The 19,698-nt window shown below is 37.9% G+C and overlaps 1 protein-coding gene across 5 annotated transcripts in view; it reads right to left on the bottom strand.

Moving 5' to 3' along the window:
- The window catches only part of EML4 (EMAP like 4), a 160,973-nt gene that overhangs the window by 58,268 nt on the left and 83,007 nt on the right, over positions 1-19,698 (bottom strand). For 2 of the 5 annotated variants that reach the window (XR_003550860.1, XM_006141306.2), the window contains exons 3-7: positions 8,430-8,559; positions 3,901-4,074; positions 1,919-2,050; positions 1,405-1,430; positions 1,179-1,211 (exon numbers count right to left, since the gene is read on the bottom strand). Coding sequence is in view for 4 of the 5 variants with exons in the window: in XM_006141306.2 (XP_006141368.1) it covers positions 1,179-1,211; positions 1,405-1,430; positions 1,919-2,050; positions 3,901-4,074; positions 8,430-8,559 (495 nt within the window). In the remaining variant the exon portion in view is untranslated. The remainder of the gene's footprint in view (positions 1-1,178; positions 1,212-1,404; positions 1,431-1,918; positions 2,051-3,900; positions 4,075-8,429; positions 8,560-19,698) is intronic. The other 3 variants (XM_006141307.2, XM_006141308.2, XM_006141309.2) reach the window with 3 other exon arrangements.

Here is a 19,698-nt window from a genome sequence, read left to right as displayed (position 1 = left end):
CATTTTTTTCTTAAAATAGCTCAATCATTGCTTAATCTACACTGAATTTTAAAGGAAGGAAGCATGTAGGACTTAAATAAAGAAGAATGCCAGCAAAATTCAACTTCAGTTAGCATTTCTACATAAAAACAAATGATACAAAGATTACAAATAAATACTTACTTTCTTGCTGAAACCAAGAATGTAAACATCTACAGTGATCAGTTAAGTCTTTAGCATGATTTTTAACTAGCTGGCTCATATAATAGCCCAGGAAATAAAGATAACCATGACACACAGAAACAAGCTGCGAAAAGCATGCACAGAAAGGACATGCTTTCATTTAGAACAGCATGCTTTAATTAACTTTGCAGGCAATCTAAGAGAACGCAAGACAGATATATAAAACTTACCTGCTTTGCAATTCAATTAAATACACATTTAAAAAATGTCTGTTCTCTTTTTGGTCAGAACAAGCCAACAACAGCAAGTAGCCAAAATTACAATTATTATAAAAGAAAATTTAAGGAAAGATGGATTTGCTAGACTTAATATATTTTCAGTCTTAGCATTAAGAAATGAGTGATTATTTGCAATGAAGTTGGCAAGACAGGAAATTGAGTTAAAATTTATCAATCTTTTAAATGGCTCTTCTAAGTATAACTTTTTTAAAAGAAGAGAGAGAAAAAACTCCCTCTGGTATTTTATACCTCTGGGTAATGGTGTATTTTTTATTGTTCACTTTGAATATTTCAAGGTCAAAGAAATAAGTTAAATTTTTTTTAAGAGAGATTTTTGCTATAGGGCATGTGAGCTCGCCAGAGAGAGACAGAGAGACTGAAAGTGAGAAATCACTCCCTGGGGAGATGGCCACGCCACAAATCTCTTCCCCTCCATTCCCCTTTTCGGGATCTGGGGCACACACGCACATGCATCCCGTGTGAGTTTTAAGCCGCTGGGCCTGGGACTTGAACTGCAGTCAATTCTGTGGGAGTCCAGCAACGTAACCATTATGCCATTTGCTAGTCCACCCAAAATAAGACAATTGAAAAAAAAAAGTAGTTGGAGTCACTAATTCAAATTACCCTATTTCTTCTGCTAAGAAGAAACTCAGGTAATATAAGTAATGAAAAGCCAATTAAAAGAACCAGAAAGAAATTAACTTAGAAAAGGCGACCAACTGCGTAGCTTATTCTTACCTTGGCTGTTTTTTTCACGAGTTGACATTTTTGCTGGTTGAGACAAAAATGACACATCGTACAATAAAAATTGGACATTTGCTTACATGACTGTAGTAATGATTTCCTTAATTACTATGAACTAATAAAACACACTCAATGAAAACAATACTCTTATCATTAGCAAATAGTACACTGATGAAGAAAATTAAAATAAATATTTTTTTAAAAATGATTTTTAATTTACCTTGGTTGATGATGACATCTTTATGCCTAAAAAAGGAGTTAAAAGAACATAATTATTTTATAATTTTATATGACTTTTTAAAACCACCTAAAGAAATTTAAAAAACTTCAATGCTTAGGCCATATCCTACATGAACCTCTCCAGTGAAATTCAGGCATTGTTACCTTTTAAAATCTCTCACTGGTTTCAATTACTAAGGTAAACTGTTTCATAAAACAATGAATATCCCATGAGATCTCTGAAACAGTAAAAGCATAAAAAGAACTTATAAAAAATGCTCAACTCTTAGAGGATTACTGAGATTTATTGAGTGAAGGAGTATCACTAGGAAGACATGGCTTTTCATATTAAGATTTAAAAGAAAATACATGCTGAGAAGAAAAAAAAGGATGCAAATTATAATACAGATTTGATAAAAAAAAAAATTTAAACCAGACATATATGTAATAGGCACAAACATGGTAGTCATAGAATTATGAATTTTCTGATACAATGAAGATGGAGTAATACTTACTTGTCTGTATTTTTTATGACTTTTGATATTAATTTTGATGTTGAAGCTGTTCTCAACAATTTATTACGACTATCATCTGAATTTTCCCATGAATTATGTGACTTTTCGACTGTTAGTGGTGGTCGTTTTATGCTAGAAAAAAACACATTAATTTCTTAGAGGAAACATTCTGAGTGTTGGTGACATGTCACTGACAGTTTAAATAGAATACACGGCAAAAGTTAACGTTTTCTTAAAGCTAATCCAGAAGAGAAGAAAGGATTAGTTGAAAGGCTCTGACTGGATGAGTGATGGAGTTAAAGCAACAGCCAAGTCTGACTTATATTTTCCAGTATTCAGAAGATTTACTAGAACAAATATCATATGATCTAAAATATAAATATATATACATATATATTTACTTTTTCTGCTGTTAACGGAAAGTAAAAAACATTTGCTTAAATCTCTAATGCATCTCATAATTTATAGTTACAAAACATATATGATTGAATAAACAAGGCTGCCACCTTTGTTTTCATATAATTATCTCCTCAGGTAATTCAATTATATACTGTACAAATGTCAATTTCTAAATAAACTGTGGAACTAAAAGTAAAACTCTTGTTTATATCTTTAGAGATAATTTTACCATGATCAGCAATAAACAAGATTTGACATGTTGTATCATCAATGCAGATTTCCTATAACAAAATTTTTTAAATTTATAAATGTTTTTTCCAGCTGCATGGCTCACTCTCCCCAAAACTCATCCAGTCTTCAATACTTCTTGCAATAGTATATCCAAATAGCAATTTAGAAGGGCAAGCACATTTCCAGGAGACCTCAAGAAGCTGAAAAAAAGATCTAGGACAAAGAAGACACCAGGTCAAATCAGAATCTTAAGGAGATTGATTGTAAAAAGCCACCTTTAGCCACGACAACCCAAAGCTGCATAACTTGAATTAAGTTATATCCAAGAAAACTTCCACAGGAGACCAGGCAGAATTACAAACCACTCAGACAGCATAAGAATCTGCGTGAGACACACAGACATGGCCTTATGTAAATGGCAAACATGCACCACTCAGTGAAGGGCATTATGGGTTTCCCAAATTTCCACTAGAGACTTGAGGCAAAGTATCACACTAATCAAAAATAAATTAAAAAATGAAAAAAAAATCATGTTTTAGGAATGGTTGTCATTTATTTTATAAACTCCTAGCCAGTTGTGGGAATGGTCTAATAGTTTCCTAAGATTTCCAAGCAGAAGTATGATGATAAAATATATTTATACCTAATCATAAAGCTTTAATCAGCATTTCTAAAACAGACAAATATAATTAAGTTGCTTTCAGTATTTGATTACAAGGCAGTTGTAGCACTGAACTCCCAGCATGCAGTTTAGACCCCCATTTTAAGTTCACACACATGGTTAGAATGTTTTCCCCTTCTCCCCCTCTCATAACTTTGAAACATTAATTATTATGGATACAGAGAGAAGCCCTCAAGCAAGCCTTTAGCACAGAAAAGACCAGGTGAAACGGATTTGTTTCTCTGCTCAAGCAAGAACTTATCCTCCCAAGACCCAAAACTGAAACTGAGATGCAGCCATAATGAAGAGCCATTGTTGAGAAAGGCCCTTGAAAGTTGAAGGTTGTAATGATGCCAAAATATGGTGAGAATAATTACATTTAGACATTTTCTATCCATGGCTGTAAATTTATGCAGTTACACGTAAATTAGAAAGTACTCTATAATTAATACTAATTTGGTTTCAGAGTAGATTATTTCTGCCTTTCTTTCATCAGATTGTTTATGACAATTTTCTTTCTAGTTTCAACTGAGAAATTATGACCTTAAATCTTTATTTCCCAATGTGCTCAAATAAAGATTATAGCAAGTTTTCCTCTTGGAATCCATGGATAGCAATTTTTTTCCCAAGCCACAGAATTTAGGTATCATTACAACCATTCCCTAGCTCTGTACTCAGGGACAATTAAAACCTTTTGGTGGGAGTAGAATTCTTGCTTTCTGGAGTCTGCCTGTGTATTTGGAGAGGCTGTGAAGAGGGCTGGGGAGAAGGTGAGGCTTGAATTTGTGGACTTTGATCATTAGAATGAGATTCCTCTTTTTTTTCTCTCTGTCCTTGTGGTTTTTCTTTCTTTTTTCCTGTACCACTGTAAAATAAAGTATAACATGGAATAACACATATTTAAACAAATTAAAAAAAAACAAATGATAGAAAAGTGATGGTTGTATAATTCAAAATCCTAGCTCATATAGCTAATACAACTTACATTGCTTTCATTAAGGACTAGACTTCTTTGAAAACTCTAGATATTATTAAAGACTTTCAGTGAAGAAATTTTAAAACTTGAGAGGCAATATGTGCTATGATGATTGTACCTTTGAACAGAAATGGCCTCTAATGAATTTTGCCATCTTGGTAGATTTGGGGGGACAACAGAAGCTCTCTCGAATGACCTCAGTCTACCTAAATCAGAGGATTAGTGACACTATTACCTGTGTAAAACACACTCACACTTAAGACACACTAAATGCTCATGTTTAACACTAATTTATCCTGCAATTCCTCTATTTTGGTAGTATACTTATGCTCTTGCCAACTGAGTTTTAAACGTACCAAGAGTTTATGTTTAATATTTATCCACTTAATTCTATTTGTTCATTCATTTATTTTAATTTGACCAGAGAGAGACACACCGGGGAAGGGGGTAAGTGAGAAAGCAAGCTACCAGGTCTGGGACTCGAACCATGGATGGCCATGTGGGACTGTCCAGCACCTTAACCACCACACTACCTGCTGGCCCTGACAACCCTAGTTATTTTAATTATGTAAGTTAAATACAAAGAAAATGAACAAAATATATATGGTAAAGATAACTACAAATGAAATAAAAACTAAGTTGAATGCTCTAGAAAAAAACTATAAAAATGACTGCCTACAAAACCCGCTATTGGGACGGTCTATGATACAGTGGTGATGTGCCACCCAAGAGAAGTCAGACTTCAAACAGTCACTGAGGCGTGAACCCTGGCCCAGTCAGCCTGGACAGTAACTCCCAAGACCTAATGGGATGAAGGACTGGAGAAAGGGATCCTGGAGTCCCAGACTGTGTTCATCTCTTTCTTTTTCAATGTGTGCACACGCTCTATCACAAATAAAGGGGGAAAAGAAGGGGGGTGATTTCTCACTTTCTCTCTCTCTCTCTCTCTCTCTCTCTTTCTGTCTCTGTCTGGAAAGCACATGTGTCCTAGAGCAAAAAAAAAAAAAAAAAAAAAAGAAAAGAAAAGAAACTAAAGATTATTTATGGGCATATTTTACCCAAGGCAGTCAACAAAAAATGCAATCAGAGATACAGGTTTAGAAAGGGAGTGGGGGGGTGGGGTGGCAGGTGGCGTGGTGGTTAAGGCGCAGGATTCCCAGATGGCCAAGCATGGTTCAAGTCCCAGATCTGGTAGCTTGCTTTCTCACTTTCTCTTTTGCTCTGTCTCTCTCTGGACAAATTAAAAAGTAATAATAATAACAATAACAAATAAAATTTTAAAAATTCTTAAAAAAAGAAAGGGAGTGAATGAGAGGCTTGGCCTTCTATAGAAATACTGACAACTGACTATATGTGAATATAATTTAAAATAAATAATTTAAGATATTTATGTATAAATTTGTATGATTCTATACTTGATTTTTAAAAAATTCTGTCTTGTGTTATGTGTATTTTTTTAAAGAATTATTTCATTTAGGGCCGGTGCCATGGTGGTTGAGGGCGCTGGACGCCCATGTGAGCAATTGTGGTTCGAGTCCCAGACCTGACGGCTTGCTTTCTCGCTTTCTCTCTCTCTCTTTTTTTCTCTCTCTCTCTCACTCTGTCCGTCTCTGGTCAAATTAAAATTAATTAATGAACTAACTAACTAACTTTATTATTATTATTTTCCAATTTGATCAGAGAGAAAGTGAGAAAGTGAGCCACCAGGTCTGGGGCGCGTACAATGGTTGGCCATGTGGGGATCTAGCACCTTTAACCACCACGCCACCTGCTGGCCCCATGCACTTTGATTCTTGATTAATGAACTACTTGCCATTCTCAATGACACTGGATATAAATACTTATACTATACATTCTTAACAATACTATAAAGCAGATAGAATGAAGACTTGAATTTTAATGTTGAAAAGGTCAAACACTGTCAACTATCTGCAGCTCTTAATCAAAGGACATTTTGCAACTTGACAATAAGGTGTTCAACCCCCAAGGAAGTATGATTAAGAACATTCGTAACAAATACATACAGTACAGTATATACATATAACTATCACATTACGATAGTTAAAAATGACATCTGACAGTAACATTTCTTTTTTTGGGGAGAGGTTTTTATTTGCTATAGGGTATGTGCGCTCGCCAAAAAGAGAGAGACAGAGAGACAGAAAGCGAGAAATCACCCCCCCAGGGGGATGGCCACGCCGTAATCCCTTCTCCTCCATTCTCCTCTCGGGATCTTGGGCATGCACACACATGTGCCCAGCGTGAGTTTAAGACACTAGGTCCGGGACTTGAACCGCAGTCGACCACATGGAAGTCCAGTGACATAGCCATTGCATCAACTGCTAGTCCCGACAGTAACATTTCTTGATCTGATTCAGTTCTGATACCTTCTGACTTCAGAATGGCCCTTGAGACTATCTACTCAATTTTTGTTTTAGAAATACAATTCTATCTCGAAGTAACATAAGTTAAAAAGTCTTTATTTTGGTCTTCAAACTCTCCTAAATGCATTAGGTCACTAGTTTTCTATGGGCCCAGTTCAACCTAAAACAATTTTCCTTCTGGATTATTTAAAATAAAAATACAGAGTTTTTCTATCAAAACATAACAAACCCGGTTGGTCTTAGATTGTTGAGTTATGATTGTGCATGATGTTGATCACAACATGGCAGCAGTACAAAAGCTGTGTAAGAAAACGGACCCAACCCAAGCTGTTACTGGATACACAATAGAAGTTTAATCAAAATTGTACTAAAATTTGCGACTATGAGTATTTTCCTTATAATGTGTCCTCTTCTCAGAGTGGATCACAGGTAATAAATTTTGGCGTTCTTCAGATGAGAAGACTAGATTCTTTTTTTTTTTTGGAGAAGTTTTTGCTGTAGGGCGCATATGCTCACCAGAAAGAGAGAGAGAGAGAGACGGGGAGACAAAAGTGAGAAATCACCCCCCAGGGAGGATGGCCATGCCACAATCTCTTCTCCATTTTCCTCTTCGGGATTTTGGGCAAGCATGCACATGCTCCCGGCGTGAGTTTTAAGCCACTGGGTCTGGGACTCGAATCATGGCCGACTACATGGGAGTCCAGCGATGTAGCCATTATGCTTACTGCTGGTCCTAAAAGACTTAGATTCTGAAATAATGACTTCAAAGATTAAACTCTAGGATAAAAGTTTAAAAGGATGAAGATCTTTTCCCCCTGCCAATCCTGCAGTCATCTACTTGATTAAACACCTACGAAAGCACACTGACGAATAATTCAGTAGCTGATACTAGTTTATGTAAGCATTTTCTATCAACACATTATTACAAATTATCTACTACTTAAGCTTTATCCTTATTCAGACTTTGAAGAAAATGGTTGAAAGATTATGCAGTTAACTGATCTCCTAGGGTCTCTCCAAGATCTATGAAGTAATTTGCTAGATATTACAAAAGAGAAGGAAAGTCCTATAAGCAATTGAAAGAACAAATCAATTAAGTGATAAAAAGAACGTATGGGATACACACCTATAATCCAGTAAAATCTGTATATAGCCCTCTTGCCCACCATTCTTTAACATCCAGTCACAAATACACACAGCACAGAACTACAATATTTTCAATTGAGTCTTAATTTTATAGTTATGGTAAAGTATAAAAGTTATAATAGCATTCAACCTCCCACAAATGTAACAGATATATCAAAGGTCCTAATTTCCCTCTAAGAATGCTATACCAAATACATTGCTTGCTATAAAAAGTTCAGATGTAATTTCATTAAATACGTATCAATAAGCAATTAGTAAAAAGAAACAATGAAAACAAAACAAAACAAAACAAAACCAGAGAATGAAATGACTTTATTTCTCTAATAAGAACAAAAAACTTCCTCATACAATTTGACAGGTATACTGGCTCTTAATTGAGTGAGCTTAAGCTAGAAGTCTGTATATTCAGTTAAAAATTTCAAGGGGCCAGCAAGTGGCATGGTAGTTAAGGTGCTGGACTCCCACATGGCCAACTGCAGTTCAGAATCTAGGCCTCGTGGCTTGCTTTCTCACGTTCCCTTTCTCTCTCTCTGGTGAAAATTAAGTAATAATAATAATAATACATAAAATTTAAAAAATAGTTAAAAAAATTTCAAAGAACATGCTCACTTATATTACATGTAGCTCTATTTCATATCCTTTTTAAAAATAGATTGATTTATTGCATTTAGACAATTACGCAGTGTTAGTTTCCCCCCTTTTATAAATGGGTACCTTTTAGCAGCAGATGAAAGAGTTTCTTTTCTTGCAATTGAGACAGAGCTGGTGTGACTTGGCTTTCTGTTCGCAACACTTCCATTGGTTATACAGGACATGGAAATAGCTTCTCGAAGGCCTACCTGGCCTAAAGATAGTTAAAAAAAATTATATTTGATTTCATAATATTCCTCAATGATCAGGGTTTTAAAACTTAAGTCACTTAGTATTTAGAACTAGTGAGGAGATTGTCCCTGTGGTACAGAGCGTATGATTGTCTCAAGATTTAATTCCATCAAAACAGACCTATAGAAAAGCCATGCTCACTTGCTAAAATGCAGTGAGGCCCATTCTCTTTCCATACACAGCAGCTTTAAAACATATGATTTGAAGTTGTGCCTCAAATAAACCGTAATTTCCCATGTCACTGATCTTCAGAAATAGCTCATATTGTAGAACTTACAAATTTTAAATCCTGGAAACTGTAAATGTTAAATCTAGAACGTTATTCCATATAAATAAAGCATAAGGATAAAAGTAGTTTCTGCTTTCTTAACTTATACAGTTAAAGATGTGAAAGAAAACTGGGGACTCAAAGTTCCAAGATAAAATAATCACACTGACTAAGAGTCCAGTTCACTTGAAGATTAAGAACTACAGAACAGATTTAAATTTCTTTTTTTTTTCTTTTGAGAGCTTTTTTTTATTGTAGGGTGCGTGGAAAGACAGAGAGAGACAGAAAGTGAGAAATCACCTCCCCACGGGGGAAGGCCACACTGCAATCCCTTCTCCTCCATTCTCTTCCTAGGATCTTGGGCGCACACGCACCCAGCATGACTTTAAGCCACCGGGTCCGGGACTTGAATCGCGGTCGACTACATGGGAGTTCAGCAACATAGCCATCATGCTAACTGCTCGTCCCTACAGATTTAAATTTCTGAATTAGGTATTTCCACACGAATACAAGCAAAATCTCTTTCGTTTTGGCTGATCTCATTTTTTTCTTGCATCTTTTCAAAGAAGCACAGGCAGAGTAAAATATGTTTACATACATGGACTAACTAAATATTTGGCACCCTATAGCATTCCACTCATGGGGCGTAACACTTCATCTTTGACAAGAATAAGCTATGGGGCCACAGGTATCAATCATCTGTTTCCTAAATGCAGAGATTATTAGGAATGAATCAGAAGAAAGAGGGGGGCTATTTCATTCATTTTTGGAAACTTTTCAGAAAAAAAAAAGTTCCCATACAGGAATCAATAGATGGTGTAGCAGTTATATTACTAGATTCTCACAAAAGAAAACTTCCTGTGATGTGGATAAATAGTAGTCGGATGACGGAAGACTGAGGTGCAGCTAGGAACGTGTCGGCTACTGCCCGTTTCCCAGCTTTTGGATCTGGATTGGAAGTGGGTGAGCGCACGTGTGTCTGAGCAGGGTGGGGGTTAGAGAGAAGTACAGGATCAAGGACTTGTTGTGGAGACATACATATTAGGCAGATATTTAAGCGTATGTTTTTCCTGTATGCCATCACAGAAAGTTTTCTTCCTAAGATCCCTAATGGTTTGTGACTGAATTCAACAGATACATTTCAGTCCTTATCTAGCTGTTTTTCTTTAGCATCTAATATTGCTCATCATTCTTGAAGGACAGCATTCAGGTTTGGTTGCTAGGTCACTGTTCTTGCCTGAATTTTAGTTCTCTAGCCACTTCTTCTCACTCTCGCTTGCTGGATCTTCTTTTCTTGCCCAGCTACCTTGGCTCTTTGGCTCTTGTCATCTCATACCCTCCTAATCATTTTTAATATCTAAGTGTTACTGAGTGTCTCTTTATGAACTTATGTGTTCCTTCCCCCAAAAAACACTCCATCAGAAGTGCTACTGTATAATACACCTTATCATGGTAAAAACTGTCAGCCCATTCACTGTACCAGCTGGAAGGCAGGACATCCTCTTAGATTCCTTCCTTTTCTCACTACCAGCAATCAACGGATGACAAAATCCTTTCTTACCTTCGTAGGTCTTTTACTGTTTGTTGTATTTCCCCCCAGTTTTACTGAGATGACTAGCACACAGAAAGTTAGAGAGATATAGTATACCATTTACTAAGTGCTGACTTTAAAAAAAACTCATGAAAAAAATAAAAGAACAATTTTTGTTTATTTTCATTTTTGCCAGAGGTTGCATGAACACGCTGGAGACAGAGATGGAGCGGGAGGGGTAAGAAAGCATCCCTCATGGGGAATGGTCCAGTTACCAGGTCCAGAAGACCAACTGTGCGGTTGGCCATTTGGGATTCAGCTACCTTAACCACCACACTACTGGCTGGCCCAAGTATATGTTTATTTTGATGCAAAAAATTTCTTGCAGCCCATGCACAGTTCTTTTCCTAATACACATGTTCCATGAGTCTTTTCAAGACCCCCTCACATATAACTACAAAACGATCACCACAATCAAGGCAGTGAGCACATTCATCACTTGTTCCTTTGTGTTCCTCTGGAACCAATTTTTCCCTCCCTCATCCCGTCCCCAGGCAACCACCAATCTACTTCCTGTCACTGCAGCTTCATTTGCATTTTCTAGAATTTTATATAAACTGTTCCTTACAACAATCTTTTTTATCTGGCTTTTCCCACTCAACATATTTATTTTGAGATTCACCCGAGTTAAAGGTGTATCAATAAATCACTTCTTTGTATAGCTAAATCCTACCGCACTGTACAGATATACCACAATGGTGTTTATTCATCCACTTGATGGGCATTTGAGTCTTTTCAGTTTTTCACTTTTACAACAAAGGTTATGATGAACCTAAGTGTACAAGTCTTGTGTAGACATTAGCTTTCATTTCTCTAAGGTAAACACCTGGGTTGTATGATAAGTGAATGTTTAGCTTTTTGTTTTTGAGAGAGGTTTTTGCTATACGGTGGGCATACTCGCTGGAGAGACAGTGAGAAACAGAGAGGCAGAAAGCGAGAAATCACCTCCCTGGGAAGATGGTCATGTCTCAATCCCCTCTCCTCTAGTCCTCTTGGGATTTTGGGCATGCATGCACATATGCCTGATGTGAGTTTTAAGTCACCAGGTCCGGGACTAGAACCACAGTCGACTACATAGGAGTTCAGCGATGTAACCATTATGCATCTGCTGGTCCCCATAAATGTTTTTTATTTTTATTTTTTAAAGAAAATGTTGAACTGTTTTCTAAAGTGATTATACTACTTTACACTCTCCCAGCTATGTATAAGAGTACCAATTACTCTGCATCCTTGCAAAGACTTGGAATAACCAGTCTTTTTAATTTTAGCTGTTCTGGTGAATGTATAGTGGAATGTCACTGTAGTCTTACTTTGTAATTTCCTTAACTAGTCATGTTGAACATGTTTTCATGTGTTTGACATTCACAAATCTTTTTCTGTAAAGTGTCTGTTCAAATCTTTGTCCATTTTTTAAAGTAACTGTCTTCTTAATTTGACAATATGCTTTACAAATATTTCTCTTGTTCTGTAGCTTGACATTTAATTTTCAAAATAGTCTTAAAGAACACAGTGTTTAAATTTTGCTGAAGCTTAACTAATTGATTTTCTCTTATACCATGTGCTCGTTTGTGTGCTAAGACATTTTTGCCAAATCCAAGGTAACTAAGATTTTCTCCTATGTTTTCTTTTCTTTCTTTCTTTCTTTTTTTTTTTTGGAGAAGTTTCTCCTTTAGGGTGCGTGCGCTCACCAGAAAGACAGAGAGAGACAGAAAGCGAGAAATCACCCCCCCTGGGGGATGGCCATGCCGCAACCCCTTCTCCTCCATTCTTCTCTTGGGATCTTGGGCACACACGCACACGTGCCCAGCATGAGTTTAAGCCGCCAGGTCCAGGACTCGAACCGTGGTCGACTACATGGGAGTCCAGCGACATAGCCATTATACCAACTGCTGGTCCCTCCTATGTTTTCTTATATAAGTTTTATGTTTATAACCCATACACTGTCTACAATTCATTTTTGTATGTGGTGTGAGATAAGAGTCAAGAAATAGACCAGAGGGTGGCGTGGTGGTTAAGGCAGCTAGGTCCCACATGGCCGAATGTGTGATTAAGTCCTGGACCCAGTGGCCTGAAAGCAGAGAATGAAGAGAAAGGATTGTGGAGTAGTCATCTTCCTTGGGGAGAGGAGGTTGGTCTCTCACTTTCTTTCTCTGTCCCACAACTCTTGCAAGTGCATGTGACGTGCTTGCAAGTGCATGTGACGTGCATGCAAGTGCAAATTAAAATAAGTAAGAGACAGGATAGTATTTTGTTGGGGGGGGCACATGAGGGGGAATATGATCTTAATTCTTACGTAAGATTTTCCCCTCCTTATTTTTTCTTGCACCCTAGCTTTTGTGCTTGCTCTTCTGCTTGGGATGTTCTTCACCTGGAAGGCTCACTTTCAGCATTTAAGTTTCAGCTCAATGACACTTCACAAAGAAGGCTTTTATCTAAAGGGCCTCTCCTAGTTTACTCTCTAACAGTCCTTACCACCATTTATAATGATCTCTATATAATTTTATTTGTATATCTTACTTGTTTTATGGCTCTCAAATGTACCCTCTGCCTGTGCCTGGCATATAGAAAACACTTTATATCAAAATGACTAAATGAATGTATCTTGACCACCATAGTCTCAACTTCTCCTCTGTATTTTTTTGAAATATATTTTATTGAACTTTATTTACTTATTTTAATTTGACCAGAGGAGGAGGGAGGGAGAGAGAGCGAAAGCAAGCCACTGGGTCAGGGACTCGAACCGCAGTTGGTTTTGTGGGAGTCCAGTGCTCCTAACCACCACGCCACCTGCCGGCTCCTCTCCTCTGTATGTTAATCTCTATTATCCCTTCTTGCAGTTTTGCCCTGCTATAAGTCATGTTCCACACTGCATCAGAACGAGTTTTCTAAAACATACTATATGAGACCACCAGGTGGTGTAGTGTTAGTAGTTAAGGTGTTAGACTCTCACATGGTCAACTGTGTAGTTCAAGTCCCAGACCCAGTTGCTTGAAACTCACGTCAGGTGCATAAATGCCCAAAATCCCAGAGGGAGAATGGAAGAGAAGGGATTGCAGTGTAACCATCCCCTGGGAAGGGGAGGGGGTGGTGATTTCTCACTTTCTATTTCTTTGTCTCTCTCTGGTGAGTGCACGCACCCTATAGCAAAAATCTCTCTCTCTCTCAAAAACAACAACAATAACAACAACAAAAACTATGTCTTTGAATTAAATATGCCATTAATTGGAACACACACCACTACTTTAAGTTCCACTAGGAAGAAAGAAATGTTTCTATGAAAATTACAAAACATCATCAATTTTAAGATGCATCGCAATTCTGGAGATGTTAAAATGCAAAAACAACAACAACAAAACAAAACACAGGCATTTTAGATCAATGAAATACTATAAATTTGCCTGTCATTTCTTATCTTAAAATCCTTTAATGGCTCTCTCCATTGCCCTTGCCCTAAGGATAAAAATGACATTCCTTAGCAACCATAATCTCCTCATTCAAGGTTCATTTCTTTTTCTTTTAAATAGCCTCATGCATATACAAAAGACAGAAAGAGAAAGCACCAGCACCAGTCCAACAGGGCACGGTCATGCCTTAATTCCCGTTTCTCCATTTCTTCATCCTTCTAGATTTTGGGTGCACACATGCCCAGCATGCTTTTCAAGCCTCCAGGGCAGGATGTGAGAGGTTAGTCATTTGGGATTCCATTCTCAGTGTGCAGCACTAGGTACTGCATTATGGGGCTGCTCCTCCCTCTTTAAAAATTTTTAATATACTTCTTCCATAAGAGGGAGAGAGAGATGGGCAGAGACACAGCATCCCCAACAGAGTCCTGACCCTGTGATCCATCCTCAACACTTGCAGTCCTGGATCATGGTAAGCACGCCATGAGGGAGGTTGCCAAACTGGGGAGCCTCCCATCCCATGTGGGACTACCTTGCATAAAGGCTTGACACCTCTAACCTCACACCTTGTATTTCAGCTTATTCTGAACTCCTAAACTAAGTACTTTTATTCCTCTGTGCTTTTGTACTCTGACGGTCCTTCCCTCCAGCCATGTGTGCTAGTTAGCCCTGCTTACCTAAACTAACATTTCCTCATTTCTCCACCCATCAAATATTTACTCAGGACTTGGTATGATCCTAGCTTTGTTTACAGAAGTGTACAAGTCAGCCCCTGACATCAAGGGGTTCAAAATCTTGCCAATACAACCAAGAAATAGCCAGTTGAAAGAAGGTGATAAGATACTGAGACCCTATTCCGGTATGTGTGAAGGAACAGAAAGAATAAAACAGCAAAGTGGGTGTGTTTGTGTGTGTATGTACGTGTAGCTCTGAGTGGGTGGGGTGGAGCACACTGACGGACAAAAAGCTCTTTGATGTGGCCAGAATGTAGAACGGGAGAGGGCAGAGTCCAGAGAGAAGAGGAAATAGAATTGAGATCATAAAGACTCTTGTCTGCAGAGGCCAGAGAACCACTAAAAAGATTTAAGCTGGAAAAAACATTCAATTTACATTTTTGAAAATACCCTTTTGTGGGTCTAAGCATAAAGTGATGGGGCCCTCAAACAAGAGCTGTGTAGTATGAACGGGAAGGAGGAGGCAGTTTTAAGAAAATTTAGGATCTAAAAGACAACAAATTAAGTTTTGGGACATACTACATTTATAATTTCTGAAGGGACAGACCCCACAGCAGTTAAAGAAGCCAGATCACACACAGCTGACCACAGTTCAAGCCCCAGTCCTGAGAGCTTGGAAAACACATGAAGCATATCCCAAAAGGATGGAGAAACAGAGGGGAAGGGCTTGTGGCATTACCACACTCCAACGAAGGGCACTTTCTCTGCTTCCCCCCTCTGGTGAGCACACATGTGCTCCGCAATAAGAAAACTAATAATAAATTCAGGAGGACATATGGGTGGAACAATCTAGTAAGTGGTTAGATAACTATGAAGCACAGAAGTCTAGAATATAGATAGTGGGAACTGAATATTAACAAATTTCACTGTACTCTAGAATTGAAAAGTAATCAGTAAAGCTTTTTGAACATTCCAAAGCTCAAAACATGAACTCTTTCTCTGAATTCTTACAACTGTCCCAGCCCCTCCCTCTAAAGCATTAATTTCTTTTCATCAGACCTTTCCATTTCTTCTCCTTCCTTTTAATTAAGCAAGCATTTATTGAGCCATCTCAAGGCTAGCTACAGTAGTAAGAAACTGTCCCCTCCTTCAAACTTTCTAATCCAGCATTAGCAACAAATAATATATGCCAAAAGAGATATACGAAACAAACTTTCAAACATTTCTGAGACAAGCTGGCAGATGGCATGGTGGTTAAGGGAGCTGGACTCCCATATGGTCAACCGTGGTTCAAGTCCTGGACCTGGTGGCTTGCTTTCTCACTTTCTTTCTCTGTCCCTCCTAGAATATAGATAGTGGGAACTGAATATTAACAAATTTCACTGTACTCTAGAATTGAAAAGTAATCAGTAAAGCTTTTTGAACATTCCAAAGCTCAAAACATGAACTCTTTCTCTGAATTCTTACAACTGTCCCAGCCCCTCCCTCTAAAGCATTAATTTCTTTTCATCAGACCTTTCCATTTCTTCTCCTTCCTTTTAATTAAGCAAGCATTTATTGAGCCATCTCAAGGCTAGCTACAGTAGTAAGAAACTGTCCCCTCCTTCAAACTTTCTAATCCAGCATTAGCAACAAATAATATATGCCAAAAGAGATATACGAAACAAACTTTCAAACATTTCTGAGACAAGCTGGCAGATGGCATGGTGGTTAAGGGAGCTGGACTCCCATATGGTCAACCGTGGTTCAAGTCCTGGACCTGGTGGCTTGCTTTCTCACTTTCTCTCTCTGTCCCTCTCTGGTCAAATTACAATAAATAAATACATAATAAAATAATTCTTAAAAAAAAAACTTTAAAAATTTCTGAGACAAAAAAATAAATCTTTAGGAAATAATTTTTGAGGTCTTAAAGGAAGGGCAAAATTTTGGTGTGGAAAAGGACATAAAGATGGTTTATGAAGGAAAACTGAGGACTACATGTATTTCAACAAAATTTACTTTCCCGTCTGGAACCACATATGTACACTTATCCTGTCTTTCATCTCGCAGAAAGACTTACCCTTAGTCCTTTCAATTCTCGGCTACTGACTTTTTTCAAGTATGTATTTTGAGTAGAAGTGAAAAAGTGTTTGGCTTTCAGAGAGAAATGGCACTTTGTAAGTGGTAACTGCTGCTTGGTCTGAGGCAACAACCACCAATATACTCCTCTACACAAAGAGCAATGGCGAAGTCCCGGAGGTATTGTCGAGAGGATGAGACACTCCCACGGCCCTGCACAATTCTCGGTCACTTCAGCCTAAGAGCACCACGGAAGGAATCCATGCCTTTCCAACTGCCTGCCCATGGGTGTAATTTACTTATCAGCAACATTCACAGCAGACGTGACAATCCCTGTCTTCTCCCAAATCTCAGATTCTCTGCAATTAAGAATGTTTCTTTTACAGAATGACTCCTGCATTTCAATTTTGCTCTGGGTTCTTTCATGTCTTGAACGGCAATTGCAATGCTGCGTATTTTTGGTTTAGCAGTTTCCTGGTTTAAAATGACTGATTGCTAACTGCAAATAAATTTGACTTTTTAACTTCTGTATCATTGTGTACTAACAGCTTGCCTTCACTAACCGCCATGGGCCGTATTCTCAAATTACATTCATTTGGTCACCCTAAGAGGTCCTAATGGGTTTCCCAGGCACCAGCTGTGACATAATTTGTCTTCTTGGCAGTTAAAACTGCCAAAGTGTTCCCTGGGTCCTCCCTTTTGCTCCAAAGAACAGGTAATTTTTTTTTTCTTTTGGCAAGGATTCAGTCGCAACTGGTGCATATATTATGAATGTATGCTGTCAAAAGGAAAGAATTCTGACAGAGAAGTACATGAGAAATTTAAGGGACTGGCCACCTTAAAAACTACAAGGAGAATTTTTTTATCTCAGTTAAGTGTATGACATTATACTCTTAAAAAAATGGTGCTTACTTTTAATACTTCTGGCACAGTGACAAAGATAAACTAAAAGAAGAGAACTATACTGAAATGACTAGTTAGGTGTGTGTTTTATTTTGGCATTTACTGAATGGCAATCCTACTATGAAGTGACGGCAGAATTTCATTAAGCCACTAGCACACACTTCGCTAACTTAGAGGTTTTTGCCAGACTGAAGCCCAATCATACTGCTTCCCAACATCACGAGCAGCTAGCAAAACTATAAAAGAAACTATAACATAATAGTCTTCCGTGATATGGATGTTGACCTGCACTTCTAACCACAGCTTCATAAAAAGCTTTTACCCTATTCCACAGGTTTAGTCTGACCTGTAAGGAAAAATCATTCACAAAATGTAAATATCTTAGAGAGATGACTGTGGTCATTTTACTGTCAATAATTTACACAGAAGTGAATGCTATAAATTGATTTCAAAGGGAAATTTACTTATGAGATAAAATCATCCACAGAATCGAAATGAATTTACTTTTGTTTTCTTGTCGTTTATTTTCTGTGTACTTTTATTTAGATTTAAGCACTATATATCTTTAGAGCACACAACATGGTTTTTCAAAGCACATATGCATCGCACCTCAAGCAAGTAAAAGATATTACTGTACACACCATCCTCAACAGATTACTTCTTGTATGTTAAATGTTTTTCTTTTTTCCTGAGCCTGAACTTACATTTTTTTTTTTGAGAGGTTTTTGCTATAGGGTGTGTGTGTTTGCCAGAAAGACAGAGAGAGACAGAGAGATAGAAAGTGAGAAATCACCCCCCAGGGGGGATGACCACGCCGCAGTCCCTTCTCCTCCACTCTCCTCTCAGGATCTTGGACACACACACACACATGCCCGGTGTGAGTTTAAGCCACCGGATCTGGGATTTGAACCGCAGTAGGCTACATGGGAGTTCAGTGACATAGCCATCACGCTAACTGCTGGTCCCCTGAATTTACTTTTTAATTGAAGGGAAATATAACATTCCGACGAAGTGAACATTCCAACAGAATTATTTCATTTTTAAGAAGTATTGGGCCAGCAGGTAGAGGGTAAGACGGCAGAATCCCACGTAGCCGACTTTGTGGTTAGAATCACAGACCAGATAGACTGAAAATCACTGGGTGTATGCCTAAAATCCCGAGAGAAGAATGGAGGAAGAAGGGATTGCAGTGTGGCCATGCCCCTGAGGGGCTGATTTCTCACTTTCTCATCCAGCCTTTCCAGTGAGCACATATGCGCTCTATAGCAAAACTTAAAATAAATAAATAAATAAATAAATAATAAATTATTTACTTGAAAATACTTTGTCTAAAATGTTTATTCCAAATTTTAATACCATTAATATAGTAATCCTATCTCAGATTATACACAAATGACAATAGTAAAGAGTGACTTAATATATTTTTCTAATACGTTTTCAAAAATATTTTATTTATTTATATCATCTATGAGGGACAGAGAGACCGCACCTTCACCAGGATCCCACACCAGGACCCACTCCCAGTCTCAGCCCTAGAACACTGACACGGGCACAGACACTCCTAGAGCCCAGGGAGGTCTCTGGATGCAAACCCAGAGCACCCTCACATGAGTCAGCCTTGCATAGCACTGCGTTTTAATGCTGAGCCACCATCTGTCCCCTCTAACATTTCCTATCATATATTTTACATAAACTACAGGAAAAAACTGTTTAGATCTGCCAATAAAAAATAATTTATAAAACTTTAAATACATAACTCTTAATTTTTTACTATCAGTTTTAGAAAACGTAATAGGTCAGACAAATTTTTCCAATGAAGGGAAGTAATTTTTTTTAAATTAATTGAAAAAGGGCACGTGCTCTTGCCAAAGAGAGACAAAGAGAAGAGAACAGCATTCAATAAGGTGTGGCCATATCACAATCCTTTCTCCTCCATTTCTTCATCTGGCTGTTCATTTTAGGCTGTATGCACTGCACCTGGCATTTGTTCAAGCAGCCAGGGCTGGGATTTGAACTGCAAGAGGACATGTCAGATCCATCTCCTTTAATGACCAGACTATGGGGCCAGTCCTTCCTTCCTTCTTTCTACCTTCCTCCCCTCCCTCCTTCCTTTCAGCATTTTATTTATCTATCTACTTTTTGTTGTGATTTTCAAGCTGTTGGGTCCAGGACTGGAACTGGGGTTGGCATATAGGAATCCAGCACC

The sequence above is a fragment of the Tupaia chinensis genome, unplaced genomic scaffold (genome assembly GCF_000334495.1).
Source record: "Tupaia chinensis unplaced genomic scaffold, TupChi_1.0 Scaffold000050_1, whole genome shotgun sequence".
Taxonomy (NCBI): Eukaryota; Metazoa; Chordata; class Mammalia; order Scandentia; family Tupaiidae; genus Tupaia; species Tupaia belangeri.
This window is presented reverse-complemented; position numbering and strand designations above follow the sequence as displayed.